The sequence below is a fragment of the Coccinella septempunctata genome, chromosome 6 (genome assembly GCF_907165205.1).
Source record: "Coccinella septempunctata chromosome 6, icCocSept1.1, whole genome shotgun sequence".
NCBI classification, from domain to species: Eukaryota; Metazoa; Arthropoda; class Insecta; order Coleoptera; family Coccinellidae; genus Coccinella; species Coccinella septempunctata.
Window position 1 is genome coordinate 12,067,779 of NC_058194.1, and position 17,643 is coordinate 12,085,421.

The 17,643-nt window shown below is 35.5% G+C and overlaps 1 protein-coding gene across 1 annotated transcript in view; it reads left to right on the forward strand.

Annotated features, from left to right (window-relative positions):
• Window positions 1-17,643, forward strand: part of LOC123314933 (suppressor of lurcher protein 1) — a 723,759-nt gene that overhangs the window by 44,162 nt on the left and 661,954 nt on the right. Inside the window, exon 2 of the mRNA XM_044900400.1 lies at window positions 15,072-15,135. Within this exon, the coding sequence (XP_044756335.1) occupies window positions 15,072-15,135 (64 nt within the window). The remainder of the gene's footprint in view (window positions 1-15,071; window positions 15,136-17,643) is intronic.

Below are 17,643 nucleotides of genomic sequence, written 5' to 3' on the forward strand. Positions count from 1 at the left end.
CAAATCGGCATCCCCATCGTTTATTATTTGGTATATATATATATATATTCAACTCAGTAATATATAAGTATATAGAAAATTTCTTGATATTTCTGATGACTTTGATAAATTAAAGAAAATCTTCTCTCCTGAAACACTGTTTGTAGGTTTTTGGATGAAGAATTCATTCAGAATTACACAAGCATTTTGAATAACCGGCGACTGCATATATCTTTGTTTATTCAGGATGGACCAAGAGTAAACTACATTAAATCTGGCAACTCAACCTCATTCAAAAAATATTGACTTTGGTTGGGCGTTTGTAAAAATGTGATGAAACACATATATATCGATCAATTTCAAAGTCTAGGGATTCGTCAAGTTATTTCAAGTTTCCACAGCTATTTATGTTCTTGGTCCAATAAAAGAAATTCTAAAAGTAATTGAATCAAGTTTTGAGTATTTCTTCAATTTAAACACTTTCCCAACTTTTATTTTTTATATAATTCATTTCTATGATTAAAACTACAGAAATGATTAGTGATTTTTTTTCTTCAACACAATTCTGGGACTTACTGTATAATGCTTGATTTTCCAGGCCATGCATGTTAGGTAAAATCTGGTTCTACTTGGATAAATCTATCAAAAAGATTTTGTTACCAGAACATCCGAACAAACTGACGAATCATTCCTCCAAACAATTAATTTCGAAAGAAAAACAAACAGATATATCTTTCAACACTCTCTATTGGTCGAATCTGAATCATCCCACGTTTTATTTACGGAAGGGCCATAAGTTTTTCTCGCACCACGACCTCCTGACAAATTCAATTTCACGGTGTTTTTTCCAAGGATGAGCACACTCAATCTAGCCGAAATTGATTCAGTCAATAAGAACGCACTATCTACGGGAGATCCGGGTGGGATGCTGGGGTAATCCTGTTGTAGCCAGATTTACACATTAATCTGAAAACAGGGTAACATGGGTTCGAGATCGTTTGCGTAGTTAGGGATGTTTTGTATAGCTAGGGATGTATGTCTAGGACAGGCCCTTGGATACCTAGATCGAATAGATGCATGCTATTGGGCACTTTTAGTTATATATTGAAAAACTGGACATTCCAAGATGGCAAATTTCTCTGCAATCATCATTCTCCGCAGTTACTTTCGATAAAATGATATTATAAAAACATATCAAGGAATGGAATGCGAATTGTCTTTAAAAATACAGTTCTGTCAATCACGTCGTAATTTTTTTCAGTATTATTAAACAAAATAATTCTGGATTAGTAGTACTTCATCATGACCCGACCTCTTCTAGGTTCTTCTTCCTCTCTGTGAGAAGATGAATGCTGCTAAAATTCAACTGACCCAAAAATATGATTAATTCTCATTATATCTACCATACACAAAAATGGGAAAGATTCACAAATTCTCTTCTCTTCGATGAGATTCTCATATTATAGGAAAATAAAACACTAAAAATACCATTTCATGGTAAACTTCAAAGTATATTCACAGAAATTTATATTTACAATATTTTTCATTTCAGCGTAATCATCGGTATTGTCTATATGACTTCTTATCTTTATATAAAGCTGTAAAACTCATGAAATTTAGTCGGGTCGAAATTATTTTCTCCCTCTCCGAAGATTTCATCATGCTATTTACTCAACTCCATTACCTTATATACTGTTTGTTGACCTTTTCTTAGAGCAACAACAGCAATAATCCCACAGTATAAAGATTTATATGTGTCCATAAACATAAGCTCTTCACCTTTTAATGATATTTCAAGTGTAACCTTAGCATTGTGAGAGCCCTTTATTAAATTTCCAGAGGTGCTGGTTGGCGAGCCCAGAAGGGGAATTCTAATGAATTTTGAATATAAACTGATTACATGTATCCGCGACCAGGGTGAATTCATTCATTTGTTGAATGAAAGCGATTCTTCGTGAAGATTCAGTTAATGAGAATCTAGAAATATTTTTTTCGAATTTCGACTGATGGCTTTTCCAAGGAAGTAGATAGATAGAATACCGTACTAATATAGCCCCTTACAAGGATGTAGAAGTCTATTACTTTTTTAATCGGGATTGAGCTTTGGGATGCTTATAGGCTTATAGTCCGAGAGCTGGCGACGAAAATCGGCAAGAGTTTTGTAATGGCTCATAATTAAATAGGAGTTAGTTTTGGTGGTCTACACGCGTCAGGACCCACTCACAAGGTCAGGAGCATATGGCAGTGATGCTCTTTGATTTATATAAAATTACAATATCCGTACTTTGGGTGACTGCTGACTTCCTCTGTTCTAGTGATATGTGGTCTGAAAATTTTATTCTCAAATAATATATGATATTTGAGCAGTAAATGCATTTTCAGCCAGTATGAATCTCTTGAAACGACATCGTTAAGGCAGCAACTTATGTGGGGTACTGTCCCACCGCGTTTCACTAAAATGTAGTTTGACCACTTTCTCAAGTTTTTGTTCTATAAACTAGTTTAGTGACAATTTTCAATCATTACAAAATACTTGTAGAGTACGAGGATATATTGAGAAATTCCTAGCCTACCAAACAAAATTTCAATGTCAAAATATTTTATTACTCAACATATTCTCCTGTTAATTGAAGTTATTTATTACAGCGAACCTGCAACGTCTCGAGACTTTTCAAAAATAATGTTTTTTCTTGCTCTGCAAACCAGACCTCCACAGCTTTTATTAGCTTCTCGTTGGAAGAGAATTTACGACCTTTTAAACTTTTTTTCAGTTGAGGAAAGAGATGATTATTGGATGGAGCTAAATCTTGTGAATAAGGGGGGTGTTCTAGTAATTCAAACCATAAATCACAAATTTTTTGCATGGCAACATGAGATTTGTGTGCAGGGGCGTTGTTCTGCGAAAACAAAATACCTTTGGATAGCTTTCCGCGTCTTTACTCTTTGATTTGTTCCTGTAGAACGGTCAGTAAAGTCGAATAGTAATCTCCGTTTATTTTTCCACCCTTATCCAAAAAATCAATCATGATTACTTCATGGCAATCCCAAAAAACTGAAACAAAAACTTTTCCAGCAGATTTTTGGACACGAAACTTCTTAGGTTTTGGAGAACCACAGTGTCGCCATTCCATTGATTGTTGCTTTGTTCTGGATAGTAGAAATATACCCAAGTCTCATCCATAGTAACAATTCGGTTAAAGAAGTCTACATCGTTTTCAAATAGAGCATAGATCGAACGCGATGCGTCTACCGTTGCACGCTTTTGGTCAACATTCAAAGATTTGGGGATCCATTTTGCAGCAATTTTTCTCATGTTCGAATTGACCTGAACTATATAATGAACGCGTTCGTATGAAATATTCAGTGCTTCAGATATCCGTTTCAGACCAATTCGACGGTCTGATAAAATCATGTCATGAACTGCATCGATATTTCCGGGGACTGACACAGAAAATGGCTTTCCTGATCGATCATCATCTTCAATGGAAAATTTACCTCTTTTGTAGCTTGCAGTCCAATTTTTCACGGTCGCATACGAAAGACATTGATCACCAACGGTATTAAGCATGTCTTCGTAAATCTGCTTACCTCCAAACCCTTTTAAATATAGGTACTTGATGATGGCTCGATACTCCAATATTTCGATTTTCACAATTTCGTTGGACATCTTCTTTCTTTCAATTTATTGAGTAACTCTGGTTTACCTTTTTGACCTCAAACTTCACACTGACACTTCTTACGATTTATTGTTTTTTGCTTTGGTAACGCAAATTTTTTTTTTATGCATTGAACTGGTATAGGCTAACAAGATATCAATACATCCTCGTATGTTGTAATTTCATATACCTACATCAAAGCGCGTCGCCGCTATGTGTTCCACTACCTGACCTTGAGAGTGGGTGCTGACTAATGTACATCCTCAATACTAAATAATTGTGCGCCATTACAAAACTTTTGCCGATTTTCGTTGCCAACTCTCGGACTTTTATCAGAGCACCATCACTTCTCATCAGCGGTGATCGTACCCTCGCTATTTACCACGATGCTTAACAGCAAGGTGATCATCGATATTTCTCTTCTTTTCACTTGCAAGGAAAGCTTGATAACATATATGTACAATGTTAAAATAGCTCTAATGAGGGGAAATATTTACCTTGTTCCCAGTGACATGAAACTATGCACAATACACAAAAATTTAACTTAGGGCACTTAGGCTCAAGAATAACAGGTAACGAAAAATAAATAAACGTCCTATGGTTTCACCGTGGGTAGATATTTCGAAATCCACAGTATCGGATATAAACCTAAGGGTCTTTCTATTCTGAACAGAGTATCCGGCAAACTTGTACAAGATTCAAACTGGTCAGATACTGCACCTCGGTAAAAATCTCACCGTTTGTGACAAAATGGGTGATTATTGTATTTTCTGGATAATCGCCACATTTCAGTGGATTCTTGAGTTCCACATCTGCAGTTGAGAACATGATAGGACTTTCAAGAATAAACAACAGTTTTTCAGAAATTGATAAATATGGGCCGAAAATACAAGTAAATACACTTTTGTGTAATAAATTTGCTATTATTTCACATAAAAACTGTCATGAGGCAGTTTAAAGGAGGAAGGTGAATAAACCTTCTCATATTTTTAACAGTTTGCCCTCTTAAAACTATTGTGGCCCTTAAGTGGATATATTTGGAGACCCGTGTTCTAACATCACAAAATTTACAGTTCCCCCTTGCTGATCCAGAGCTCGCGGTTTGAGAAAAAATCCATTTCAAGAGGGGCATGACTGAGTGGATGAAGAAACAAAAAAAGACTGTTTTTCGCCATATTCACTTAGCATCTTTTCTGGTCCTCTTGAAAAGCGATCAGATATATCACTAGACTAAGAACTTGTCCGTCTGATTTGAAAAGGAAAGATCGGCAGAACATGTGTCCTTCAAATGCGAAACTCTTCCTCTCGAGGAACAAATCATCCAAGAATCGCATTAAGTGAGGAAAGGGTTAGATCTAATTGAGACGTAATACATATGTATATATTTTATATAACAGACTGTTGGAAATTAGGTTGGTTTTGGACAAATTCTTCTTCAATGAAACGCACTTTGTGAAACAATCTGTATATTGATTCTATCGATTTAACGGAGGTCGATCTATACTCTCGATGAATATCAAACCAGAACGAACTAAAAACGGAGAGAAGAGAAATATCTTATTCCTAAAAGATGCTTATATACAGTATATAGGTTCCAATAGCAAAGTACATAATATGGTTCTCACAGTCGAAAAGTGCTGGGGTATGTTATTCAACACTTTGACCGCCAGCACTAATATTGTTGACTAATAAACCAATCGCATTTGATATATATATTGTTGTCGAGAATTCTGAATGAGTAAGGGATTTGGTTTTGCTTTACTCTGATGAATTTATCTCAACACAGACCATTCAACCATTCACCACATCAACCACGAAGGTTATAACCAGCGGTACAGTATAATATTTACATGTAAAATGAAAAGAAAAATCCTAGATTTTTTTAAAGATATGAATAGACTTCAAGAATTTCATCACCAAATCAAGGTTCTTTGGATCCAAGGCATCTTGAATGTTCTCTGGTAGTCCTGAGGATTGCCGCTTTTCCCAGAAGTCGAGACTCTTAGACACTGTTCTGGGCTTTCGTTTTTGAGGAGATTTTGGCGGGTAAATCTGGTAAGGCCGATTCTGAGGCGACTTGATGTTTTCGTGTCGTCCGTTCATAATAGACTGGTTTCAGGTTTGGGTTGACAGTCTTAAGTTTATTTTCTATAGCTTGCCATCATTCCTTCCATATGTTTTTGCAGAATAGTCGGATATTCGATGTTAAATCTTCATGTGGCACTTGAAAGTTCTAGTGATGCGGGGTTTCTGAATTGTTGTCTTTGGCTGGTAGCAGCTATTTTATTTCCAATTATACCAACATGAGAGGGAACCCAAACAATAGCCACACGTTAACCCAACTTTGTCAGTTTTCCCCTCGGTATTCCCAATTTAGGTTTAAGGATCTTCAGCAATGCATTTTTGGGGTAGAGCTGTTTTATCCTTCTATAGCACTTAGGGAGTCCGTAAAAATAACGACATTTTTGTCTACTTCCCTGGAGTGAACAAGACCTTTTTTATAGCATACAATTCCCCTGTGTATATACTTAATTCTTGTGATAGATCATAGCAATAGTTTCCCACTTATGTGACTACCTCCGCTCTCACGTGTTCGTCAGATTTAGATGCATCTGTGTATATGTGGTGATAATGGGTGTATTTAGATGCTACTTCAGAAAAGACTGTTCTTATGAATGTTGCTGGAGTTTCATGTTTTGGAAATTCAGTGAGAGTTGAACTCTGGAGGAGGAATCGTCCAGGGATGGGGCGTTTTTATGTTCACCGATAGAATATTTCGATAATAGATTGGGTTATTTTCGATCCTTTTAATTCTGGCATAGAGCGGTACTGATGGTTTGCTACTTCTTCTTTCAAATATTGCAGAGAAACGATTCGAGAATATGTGGTAGTGATTATAGGGTTATTTCCATTGGCAGAGATTTTGGTTGAGTATTTGAGGAGTAAAATGAAACGGCGTAGTTCTAGTGGTGGTTCTCTTGATTCAACGAGTAGACTTTCGACGGGACTTGTACAGAAAGCTGTTATTGCAATTCTAATAGCCGTGTTTTGAATATAACATCAAGAGATTTCAACAAGGAGAGTCTTGTTGTAAAATACACAATTGATCCGTAACCCGATTTGGATCGAATTAATGTATGGTAGATCCTCAGTAAGGTGATGCTATCTACTTCCCATGTGTGGTTGGCAAATATTTTCATCATGTTCAATCCCACTTGGCAGGATTTCTTTAGTTCCCGGATGTGTGTGCCCCACTTTTGTCAAATGTAACACCAAGAAATTTTATATCTTTCACGAAATCTAGCTTTTCCCCATACAGTTCTATAGTGGAGGTAACATCTTCAGATTGTTCAGAAAAAATAACGCATTTTGTTTTTGTTGTTGAAAACTGAATCCTCCCCTTACGACCACATCTATAAGTTGTTGAGTGAATTCTGTTATTGAGATGGAATTGTAGAGATGTTTCTTCCTGATTCATAAAGTACCAAGTCGTCTTCATACAAGCTCCCCCTAACTGGACTTCTTATGCCCCTCAAGAAGTCGTTCATGGCCACCAGAAAAAGCGTCACACTGAAATCGGATCCCTGAGGTGTGCCGTTTTCTTGGGTTCTAGATTCTGAGAATATACCGTTGACTCTAATCGTGGATGATCTATTGCACAAAAAATTTGAAATGAAATGAAATTTGCCATTTTTTCAGCGGATTAAGAATCCCAGACTGTATGTCAATGAATATCGCCATGAGTTTCTCTTCATTCGCGAAGGCTTCATGTATGTCAGACTGTAGACTTACCAAATGATCGGTGGTCAAGCGGTTTTTGCGAAAACCACTTTTTTGGGGAATGATGAGGATATTTTCCGCAAGGAAGTGTCTACAGTTCAGGATTTTTCCCAGAAGTTTGCACATATGGTACATGTCAGCGAAGTTGATGGCATATAGGAGTCTGGATTTGAAGGAGATTTATTTCGCTTAAGTAGGTATTGGTAGGATAACCGCTTGTGACCAACTCGATGGAAATCTTCTGGACAGAAATATCTCATTGAAAATATGAAGGAGAAATACTTTTCCTACCTCAGGAAGTTTCACCAGGAAGACATAAGGTATCTCATCGGGCCCCGGAGAAAAGTTCTTTACTTTGGATAAAGCCTCTTCCAGTTTTTCGAGGGTTATTAGATTGTTCAGCGGATTTTCTTCATCACTCTGTATATCAAACAGGTATTTTTCTGCACTTGCCTTCGTTTGTAGAAATTTTTCCTCGTGAATCGCATGACTTATTTGTTACTGAAAGTGGTCAGCAAAAATATTTGTTATTTCCTGCCTATCGGTAATTATATGACCGTTATCATTCAGAAATGATACGCCGATGTGCCTTCTGTTTCCATCCATGATGAACGTTTGCTTTGTTGATATATCTTTGACGAGCTCTTAGTCTATTAAATTCGATCTTTTTTTCTATGGTATGATTTCTTTTTAGTTTGTTGAAGGCAGTTTTGAATTCTCTAGTTGCTTTTAGACATTTTTCAGTCTACCACGGTACAGGATGAAGGATATATATATATTCGGGTTCTTTTGCCTATCGCAATGTTTGCTGCCTGTAAGATATTTTCGGAGAAACACTCTACTTGTAAATCAATACTAGAACTCTCCTCAGGAAAATCTGTGGGAATTTTTGCTTCGAGTAGGGTTTCGTAACGTATTCAGCCATTTTCAGTAGCATTCTTCAGCTTCCAGATAGGTTGAAAAGGAGGTGGATCATTCTGTATGTTGTCTACGAGGATGATGGGTAAATGGTCACTGCCATATGTGTCTGACAAAACTGACCAAGACAAAGTATGAGAGAGTATGAGAAATTCGAATGACAGAATCGATAGCAGAGTGATTGCCTGTCACGATGTTTATTCTAGTTATTTCTCCAGTGTTGAGGAGTATTAAATCAGAATAATTGTTGATTAGGGATTCTAGGTCTCTACCTCTACGAGTGGTTGATAAACACCCCCATAATGTATTATGTGCATTGAAGTCTCCCAGGATGACATATGGCTTTGGTAGTTGGTGAATCAATTCATAAATCAGTTGTGTTCATTTCCCCGTAGGTGGAACGTATACGTTACAGATGCACATTTTTCTTGGGTTGCCAATGAGACATCGATGGCTTCTAGGTTAGTTGAAAGCGGAACTGTTTCAGCATCAAGTGATTTCTGGGTGAATATTGTCACTCCTCCTGACGCTTGAAGTTGATTGATTCTAATTTTGTGAGAGGACTTGTAGATCTTCATATTGTAACTGCGGGTGTCAGAGAACTTGTTTCTTGAAGGCATATGATTACGGGCTTATGTCATTTCATTAATAGCTGCAGCATTTCTAAATGGGAGTAAACCCCATTTATGTTCCACTGCAGAATGAATGGCATGGTATGGAAAATTTTATTTGATTTCTGAAGATTTTTCACTTTCTGACCCCGATAGTGATAAGTTCGAGCCCGATTCAAATTCGTTATTGAGTTTTTTCATTATCTTCCTTCTCAATCTTGTAATTCTAGATTTAATGCTACGCTCGATGAGTACCGGATTTTTTTTTTCAGAATACCCAGAAGTTCGTGAATATCCTCAGTATATCTGCGAGCTATGCTGAAAGGGTCCCATGAACCAAAGGAATTTGCCAAAAAATTATTTGACTAAAGTCGAAAGGACATCTTCAAAAAGTTTCTTGGCTGGGGCAACAAGAGTTTCAATGTGGTCCAATGGTAATGTTTGGGATTGGGTAGTTTTAGATTTTTTTGGACTTGTTCACAAGGCTTGGCAAAAGTAGGTTCAGTTTTTTCTATGGCATTCAAGATCGGTGGACTGATTTCAGATCGTGGTCGTTTGTTAGAAAGAGAGTGATGAATTCTTCTATTGAATTGATAATGTCGGTGGTGTTTGAAGTTTCTGTTATAGTTTCTTGACAATTTGCGGTGACATGACCTTCCCTTTAAAATTTAAAGCATGTGAGTTTATCTTCCGATATCAAGATACGATATGATTTGTTTTCATGGTTGATGACAGGTAATTCAGGAAAAGATGAGATGGGTTGTATGAAAACCTGTCTGCGTAAACTCAGTATATGGCTCTGGTTGAGATATTTCAATCCGGGGAAATGTAATTGATGACATGAGAGTTAAACCACTTGCTTTGAGTTTTTCTTCAATGATATTATGCGGAACTGTTGGGCACACATTAGAAAGAATGTGAATCCATCTAGTTGATGGAGTAATTAATCGGCGAATTGATTTCGATTTCTCCTTCTTCTCTCAGAAATGTATTTACAACGGTTTGGACGAGAAGGTTATATCTTTCGGCTGAACTTTCGTTCCGAAAGCGATGATGTGTTCGTGTACTTTAACTTCCTCAATTGCAGTAAAAATAATGGCTTGGTTTATTGATGGAAATTTGAAGGTTGAAATAGCTTTTGATTACTAGTTAGATGGGATTGATGAAGTTGTTTTTCTGGTTTGAGTACTCCTGTAGTCAGAAGTACTCTCCATTTCTGAGTATTTCATATTTTCGAATTGAGTAATGTCATCACACCTTCCTGAGTGCGATAACTACAGCACTTCTCGTCGAAATATAGATAAAAAATTTCAAACTTCTTACCAACGAAAACTGTATGGAGCGTTGATAAGTTTTTATATCCAGATGTAACGTGCGTTCAAAAAAATTCGTCGTCAAGTAGGCTATGATATGAACGTCGATATTTCGTGTCTAAACGTAATTCTTAGCTCGAGCTATACTATTTTCCAGGTGAACTGTCATTTTAGCATTTTGGTTTGTTGTTGAATTAAAATTATCAACAAATTATAAAGATGGTTTTTACGGACGTGTGAAAGGCTTTTACTATTGAATCCTACTTCAAAATTGGGAAGAAAATTGAAGGAGAATGGAAATATTCTGTTCCGGCGACTTCATAGAAGCTTATGTTGCTGTAGATTATTAAGTATAAATTTTGCCATTGTACTGTTTTGCGATGTGTTGACGAAACAGGTATGTTCAAACAAAAAAGGAAGTGGTCGACCAAGGAAGAAAACTCCAGAGTTCAGCAATAATGAAAACATGATGACAGAAGCTCGACAAACCTGTTCAGGTTTTATCTCAAGTGGCTGGAGTATCCGTTCGCATATGCCACCCGATTTTGAAAAAATGATATCCATTTGTTTCCATAAAGATTGACATGTTATTAGAAAACTGAAAAGGTTGTGATTACCTAACCTTGTAGCATCCAAGAAAAATTGGAGTTCAGTATGCATCAGTCAAAGGCAAAATGTGGACCTACTTTCTTTTATGGAACTTCAATAGCAGAACGTTATAACTGAATTGAATTTTAATAAATTGTCCAATAGCTATTTTCATGTAATTCAGTTCTTTTAGTTTAGTCATGTATTTTCAGTAGTGACTGAATCAATTCAATATTTATAGAGAATTAATAAACATATTATTGAGATACTGTGATTTATTCATATGACTGAAGTAGCTAGAACCTTCTTACAAAAAAAACATAATACCACGATCAATTCAAGATTCATGTCTCTTACGTAGGGAAATAGTGGACGATTAAAATTTTTACGAAGAATTTTTCTAACCGCCTCAGATTGTTTGGATTCTTGTCATCTTACTCAATGAAAGAAATGCTTTTCGAACGTTGGGTAAAATTTACAGGTAACTTTTTCTAAAAAGTCTTTCCGTACAAAATTACGATATATAGGTTAATGTCATCATTGCTTACATTTTGGGAAGATGAAGTAATTCAAGGAAAGACATACGTTCATAGCCACCGAACATCAGCCTTCAAAATTTCATAGCCTACTTGACGACGATAAATATTCTCAATTTATCGTTAGCACAACACACCTGACACTCGTCTGTTCGATATCGCAGAAAGCGTAGGAATCAATCGTTTTCAATATTTTATGCAATGAGAAAAATATTGGGATCTACCTTGTAAATCGTCAAGATCCTCAAGAGCCATTTGTGGGGCATGGAATCGAATGGTTTTCTGTAGTCTACGTACGCATCGTAAAGATTCCTTCTCATAGAGAACACTTGATTGCAAATAACCGAATCTATTGTTAGTTGTTCTTTGCTTCCTTGGCTGTCTTTGGTGCATCCTTTCTGTTGAATGGCGACGATGTTATCCCTTTCACAATGGTTATGAATTCGATTTGAAATGCACGATGTGATTAATTTATACATAGTTGGAAGGCATGTGATTTGGTTGAGTCTTCTGTATTTCTTTGGTCTTTAGGTAACAAGTATGTTTTGCCGTGTTAGAAATACTCGCATTCTTTCAATGACATCATTTATTGCAGAGGTCAACTTGTCATCCATGATACAGTGTTTATTGATCCATTGTTAACCGTCATGTCTAGGTGCTTTCCAGTTGTGTAGTCCCCTGAGAGCTGATCTTAATTCATGTTGCATAGGGTAATATTTCAGAGCTTCAGATTTTTCATCTTCAACCTATCTGGTATCTCCATTAAACAGAGGTTTTGTAGATAATTGTTCGGTCCAGAATTGTTCAATGGTTTAATTTAGTGGTAACATTTTCTCCATTAGACGATGTGAGTGATCGGTAGAAAGTTGCTTCCGACTTTTCAAATGAATTATTGTTGCTTTTTCGGCTTTAATTTTTTATATATTTCCTCAGGCCACATACAGAGTTAACTTCTGCTATAGAGTGTCGAGGTAGTGGTAAGCTGTAGCATTCTTTGTCTCTCGTTCTGTTATTTTTATTACATAATTCGTTATTATTATTATTATATTAGCCTATAACACACAAACCACGTATCTAATTGACTTCGTAAAGAATTAATTCGACACAGGCACTTGAATTTTTATCAAATTCTGTATTCACAAAATTGATTCAATAGTCCTGGGATCTAATATTGCTTAGAAATGAACAGTCGGACGAAGAGTGTTTGCGGACGAAAAATTTAAGTATTCGGATGAAAAGTACGTGCTTTCAAAAATGGTCGACTTTTCGTTAGGAAATTAGTACGTAAATGTAATTTTTTGCTCAAGTCGTAGAAAAAATAAGTGTGGCGATGTCTCTATTTGAAGCAGTTTTTCTTACTTAGCATAACATCGAAGTAATGTGCTACTAGACCGATGTATGGTTAGCTTCATTTGGAGTTTTTGCTTATTCAAAACGGAATCTATTGGAGATCAGCGTTTATCAAGGATAAACGAAATTATTATACTTATTTCCTCGAATATATCTTTTATTCCGTAATCTTGTTGGAATTCAAAAATAGAACATAAATAGTCAAATGGTCTCTTTTGTTAGGAAAAAAATGAACAATATAGTAATGCAGATGACGAATACGTGAATAATAAAATACAACACTGAATTCTATAGATAAAAAATCCACATCGAGCGAAAAATTCATCCTGTGACATTCGGTTTTATTGAACAATTAAACTGAATAATCCTCGAAAGCAATTAATCTATAATTACTACAACTGCAACACCGTAACAAGTGGGTGATAGGTAGCCTTGTTAAGATCATCATGATTATTACCATTTTGGTACTTCACTTCGCAGATTTGTTGAGTACTTCAACGACAATTTTGGTGATTGAGTATTATTGATTTTTCGCATCAATTCAGCGAAAGGCGAGCATAATAACTTTTCGAGCCCATTTACATGTTTGTTGTATGAAAATCTGTAAGCAACTTCGTTGGAGCATAATGTTCACGAATGAAATGCATCTACAGGGTTGGGAAAATGTATAGAAATAAGTGAACATATTCGTTATGAAAACGAGGATATTTATGAAACTTTGCAGGAGAGTACAGGGTGTCCCAAATTCCATATCCAGTGAGAGGATCCCGGAAAGTACAGGAGTAATGTGTTCTCCGAGCGAAACAGATATGGCAATATTTCGAGATTCTTTCCATGGAAATAAAGGATTGTGATATCCGTAGCTTGCTGCGATGATTCGTATGAGTTCCAAGCAGAAAATGAGATTTTGACTGCGAAAAGCTCAGAAAAGGTCTTTGTTTTCGAAGTTAAAGGTCTGAAACTTGAACCTAGTACGGAAAGGTTTTATTTTGTAGATTTTGAAATATAAAGCAGAGATATATTATTTTCAAATCACTTTTGATATCTTTGAATCTAGAAATATATGTATAAGGGAAAAAATGTTTTTCAGAATTCATAAGATAATTTTACAGAATGCCAGTATTATAAGCAAAAGAGTGCCTGTAGAAGCTTCAAATTCCAGACCTGTATATTCAAAAACAAAATAGTTATGTGACCGTTTCGAAATCGTCAAAATCTCAATTTCCACTAATAACTCAAAAACGAAACATCGTAGGAGACAGTCATTTCCACCATTCTTCAATTTCTTCTTTAATTCTTCTGGTTTCCGGGATCCCGTCACTAGATACCTGTACAATGCCGCATAAGACATATTATGACGTCATGTTTTTTGGCGTTTGGCCTGTTTGGGTTCTCTTTTCAGCACTCCCGGATCGGTCCAAAACATTCGCACATTCATTTATTATTCAACATGAACTCGAGTTCACTCGAGTGTACCTTGCTAACCACTGTTTCACCACTTTTGACCGATCCGAAACCGTCCCAAAGATAAGAAAAATAATTCACACGAGGTTTTGTTTCATTAAATTCATTCTTCTCTATAGTATTCAAATTGGCGCCCGTAGGATGTGTTTTTGGCTTTTATTTTGTATCATCATTTTTCTGATATCAAGTTGCAGAAGGAAACATCTCAAAAATTACAGGTTCATACTTTTTTTGATTTCCGGATAGTAGATTTTATCATTCAATGCTCAATTTCTCATCCGAGGTAGACTGATTGAAAACTGACAGTGGAGATATTTGAATGTTGCGGTACAGAACGATTTCTTGATCATATATTGAGATTTTTGTCCGAAATTATGAATTCAAAGAGTGTCTACGAAGTACAATTTCCCAGATGGAATAAAACTTAGTTTTGATATATTTTTAAAGACCTTATTTTAATTTGATAACTATTTTAAATAAATCGAAACGTCGGCATTTTGTTAAATTGAGTCTCTTTAACCCAGACCAACAAGGACCCTCTCAATAGCGTCTTAATGTGTATCATCTATTGTAAAGCCCTGAAGACGATTTTGAATAAATCGAAACGTCGGCATTTTGTTAAATTGAGTCTCTTTAACCCAGACCAACAAGGACCCTCTCAATAGTTATCAAAATACAACTTAGTTTCGAAAGTTTAACAACAAGAAGGCAACTCACATCAGGTTAATATCACCTAGTCGTCATAATATGTTCAATATACACTTTATAAAGTGGATACAAATAGTTATAAGTTTATCTGACAAAAGCAACCATTATGGGATATCAAAAACTGAAAGAGACTACACTTTGAAGATGAACTCAACTTTTTTTTTTCAGGTGTCCTTAGCTGTGTTTATGGTTCAAATAACGCTGTTTTCCATTGTCGACACTGCCCATCCAGGTAAGCTTCAAATATATTTATTCGGTTTTTATACGGGGTACAAATGAAATGGTTGTTTTATATTGAAACACTTGCTCTAAAAATTTATATGAATGCATGATAATCATATCAATTCATTTTTATTATTATACGAAAAATGTCGTTCTTTACAATTATTTTTTCGGCGCCATTTCTCTCAATTGTCTGGCTCAACCTCGGCCACATGTCCTACTCGGAAATTACGAAGGCATGTTATAACATTTTGAACGGTATTTGGCCCATAATTCAAGTAATATTTGTTTCCAATGCCCCAATAATAGGCGGTTTATCCATATGAACTTCAAACTTATGATAGTATAAAGCAGAAAGATACATGGAAACTAGGCTAAAAAAGAGTTTCGGAAGTATGTATTCGGACTACGTCATAATCAGTATGATTGTGATTTGCCCCAACGTCACACATGGTCGCAGTGGTAACGCTAGTATGATATAACTGCGGGCATAATCCGAACCTCCAACTTCGCCATTTTTCTATGCTTTCTTGACAATAAAGTGTGAGGTTACGATTGAAACGAAAATAATACAAAAAGTCGGCTTCAGGTCTTGTACTGGTTTTGTAGGTTTTTAAACTACGATTCCCCTTCAACATACGCAAAATTGTGGGATTTGACAAGCCAAACTGTTGTAAATAGCAAGGAATTTTCTTCACGCATAGACTCTACATTCGGCTAGAGTATCTATATTTCCTTCACTAGAGCTACTCTTTTCAGACGTTTATTATTCAATAATAAAAATTTGATTTAGGAATGGTTGTTAAGATAAGGAAAAAAGATTTATGTTTTTAATAAATTTATGATAATTCTAATGTTAACACTGTGAAATAATTTCTGTAATTCAATATAATTTCAGCTGGCCTGATGATGGAAAATGCCAAAATTCATTCCTGTTTAACGAAGAGATAATGAAACATATCGATATTTTATAAATAAGTCATTTCAGAGATAGAGAAAAATGATCATGTAAAATTCTGAACAGCTCAGATAATTCTATGGAAAAGACTGCGACGGCTTACATCTTACTCTCAAGAATAACCCACGATAACCACTTTCAACATTTTCAAATAAATCAAAAATAATTTTCCATTTGAAGAGGGTCTTTGACTGGAATAAAATGTATTCGTATGAAAATGAATGTCAGCATTATCTGCAAAATTTATTTCTGGTAAAAAATGAGATATGACATATTACAGAAATAAGAATTTAGGCACGAAACGGCTACTTCGAGGCGATGATATAGAAGGGATCATTTCGATTCGGACTTGGATTGTAATTCATTATGATAGATAACGCCGTATGCAGTAGATGTTGCGGGAATCTTTCGGGAATTGTAGTTTGTTTTCAGTTTTGTTCATCGTGAGGGTTTTCGTTACATGATTATTATATTGGAACGATGTGGCCGATACTCGATGAAAATCCATAATTGAATATAAAAAACAAATTTTATGATTTTCACAAAAATGAGTTTTCAAACCACGACACGTGTTTCGTTATCACTATAGCATCTTCAGGTGAGTGAAGGAAAACTTAAACTAAACTAAACTAAGACAGTTTACCTTCACCCACCTGAAGATGCTATTGTGATAACGAAATATGTGTCGTGGTTACGAAACTCATTTTTGTGAAAATCATATAACCTGTTTCACATCTCTTTTCGATTTTATTCAGTGAGGTTTGTTGATTTTCTGCTCATTTTCTTTCTCGAATTGTTCTAATTATATCTTAACTAGCGTTTTACTTTGAAAATAATTTTTGGCATTCGATAGCAAAATTCATCACCTTGGAAAAATTTGATATCGAATGCAAAAATGAAATACGGGGTGAGCCATTAGAAATAAGCTAAAATTATAGTTTGAATGAGTCGTCAATGCGTTGTCTCATTTCTGAAGAAGAGTTGGGAATAATTTTGATAGAATCAGTGTCTATTTCCATTATTTCAGTATTCACAACCAAAATATCGTTCCACCAAATTCGTGCCATTCGAAGTTATCGAGATTTTTCCGAGACCCTCAAATTTACTAAAAAGCGAAATATCTTAGAAACTGCAAATTTTAAAAGGGATCTACTTAATCAGTGGTCAGTTCAAAAAGCGAAAAAGTATAGTCCATTCAGGAATGATTGACATCCCAGCATTCAAAATTGATAGGTACAATTATGTTTCCAATTTGTACAATTAAGAACATAAATAGCATTGCAAAATTCAAATTATCGTCGTGTGCATATAGATATATCTATAATATCACAAAATCTTAACTTTGGACTATTACCAGCCTAAATTCGATTTTCCATAGCCACCCGAGATGTCAATCATTCTTGAATAAACTAATATAAATTAGTGGCTTCCTTTATAATCCGATTCAATCAGTTCGTCATTCCAGAAAGCCAGAAATGATTTTTTCAAGGAATTTCCAAATGAAAAATTTTCTCGAAAAGCCTCCTCATTCGTTACGATACAATACGAAACCTGCTGAAA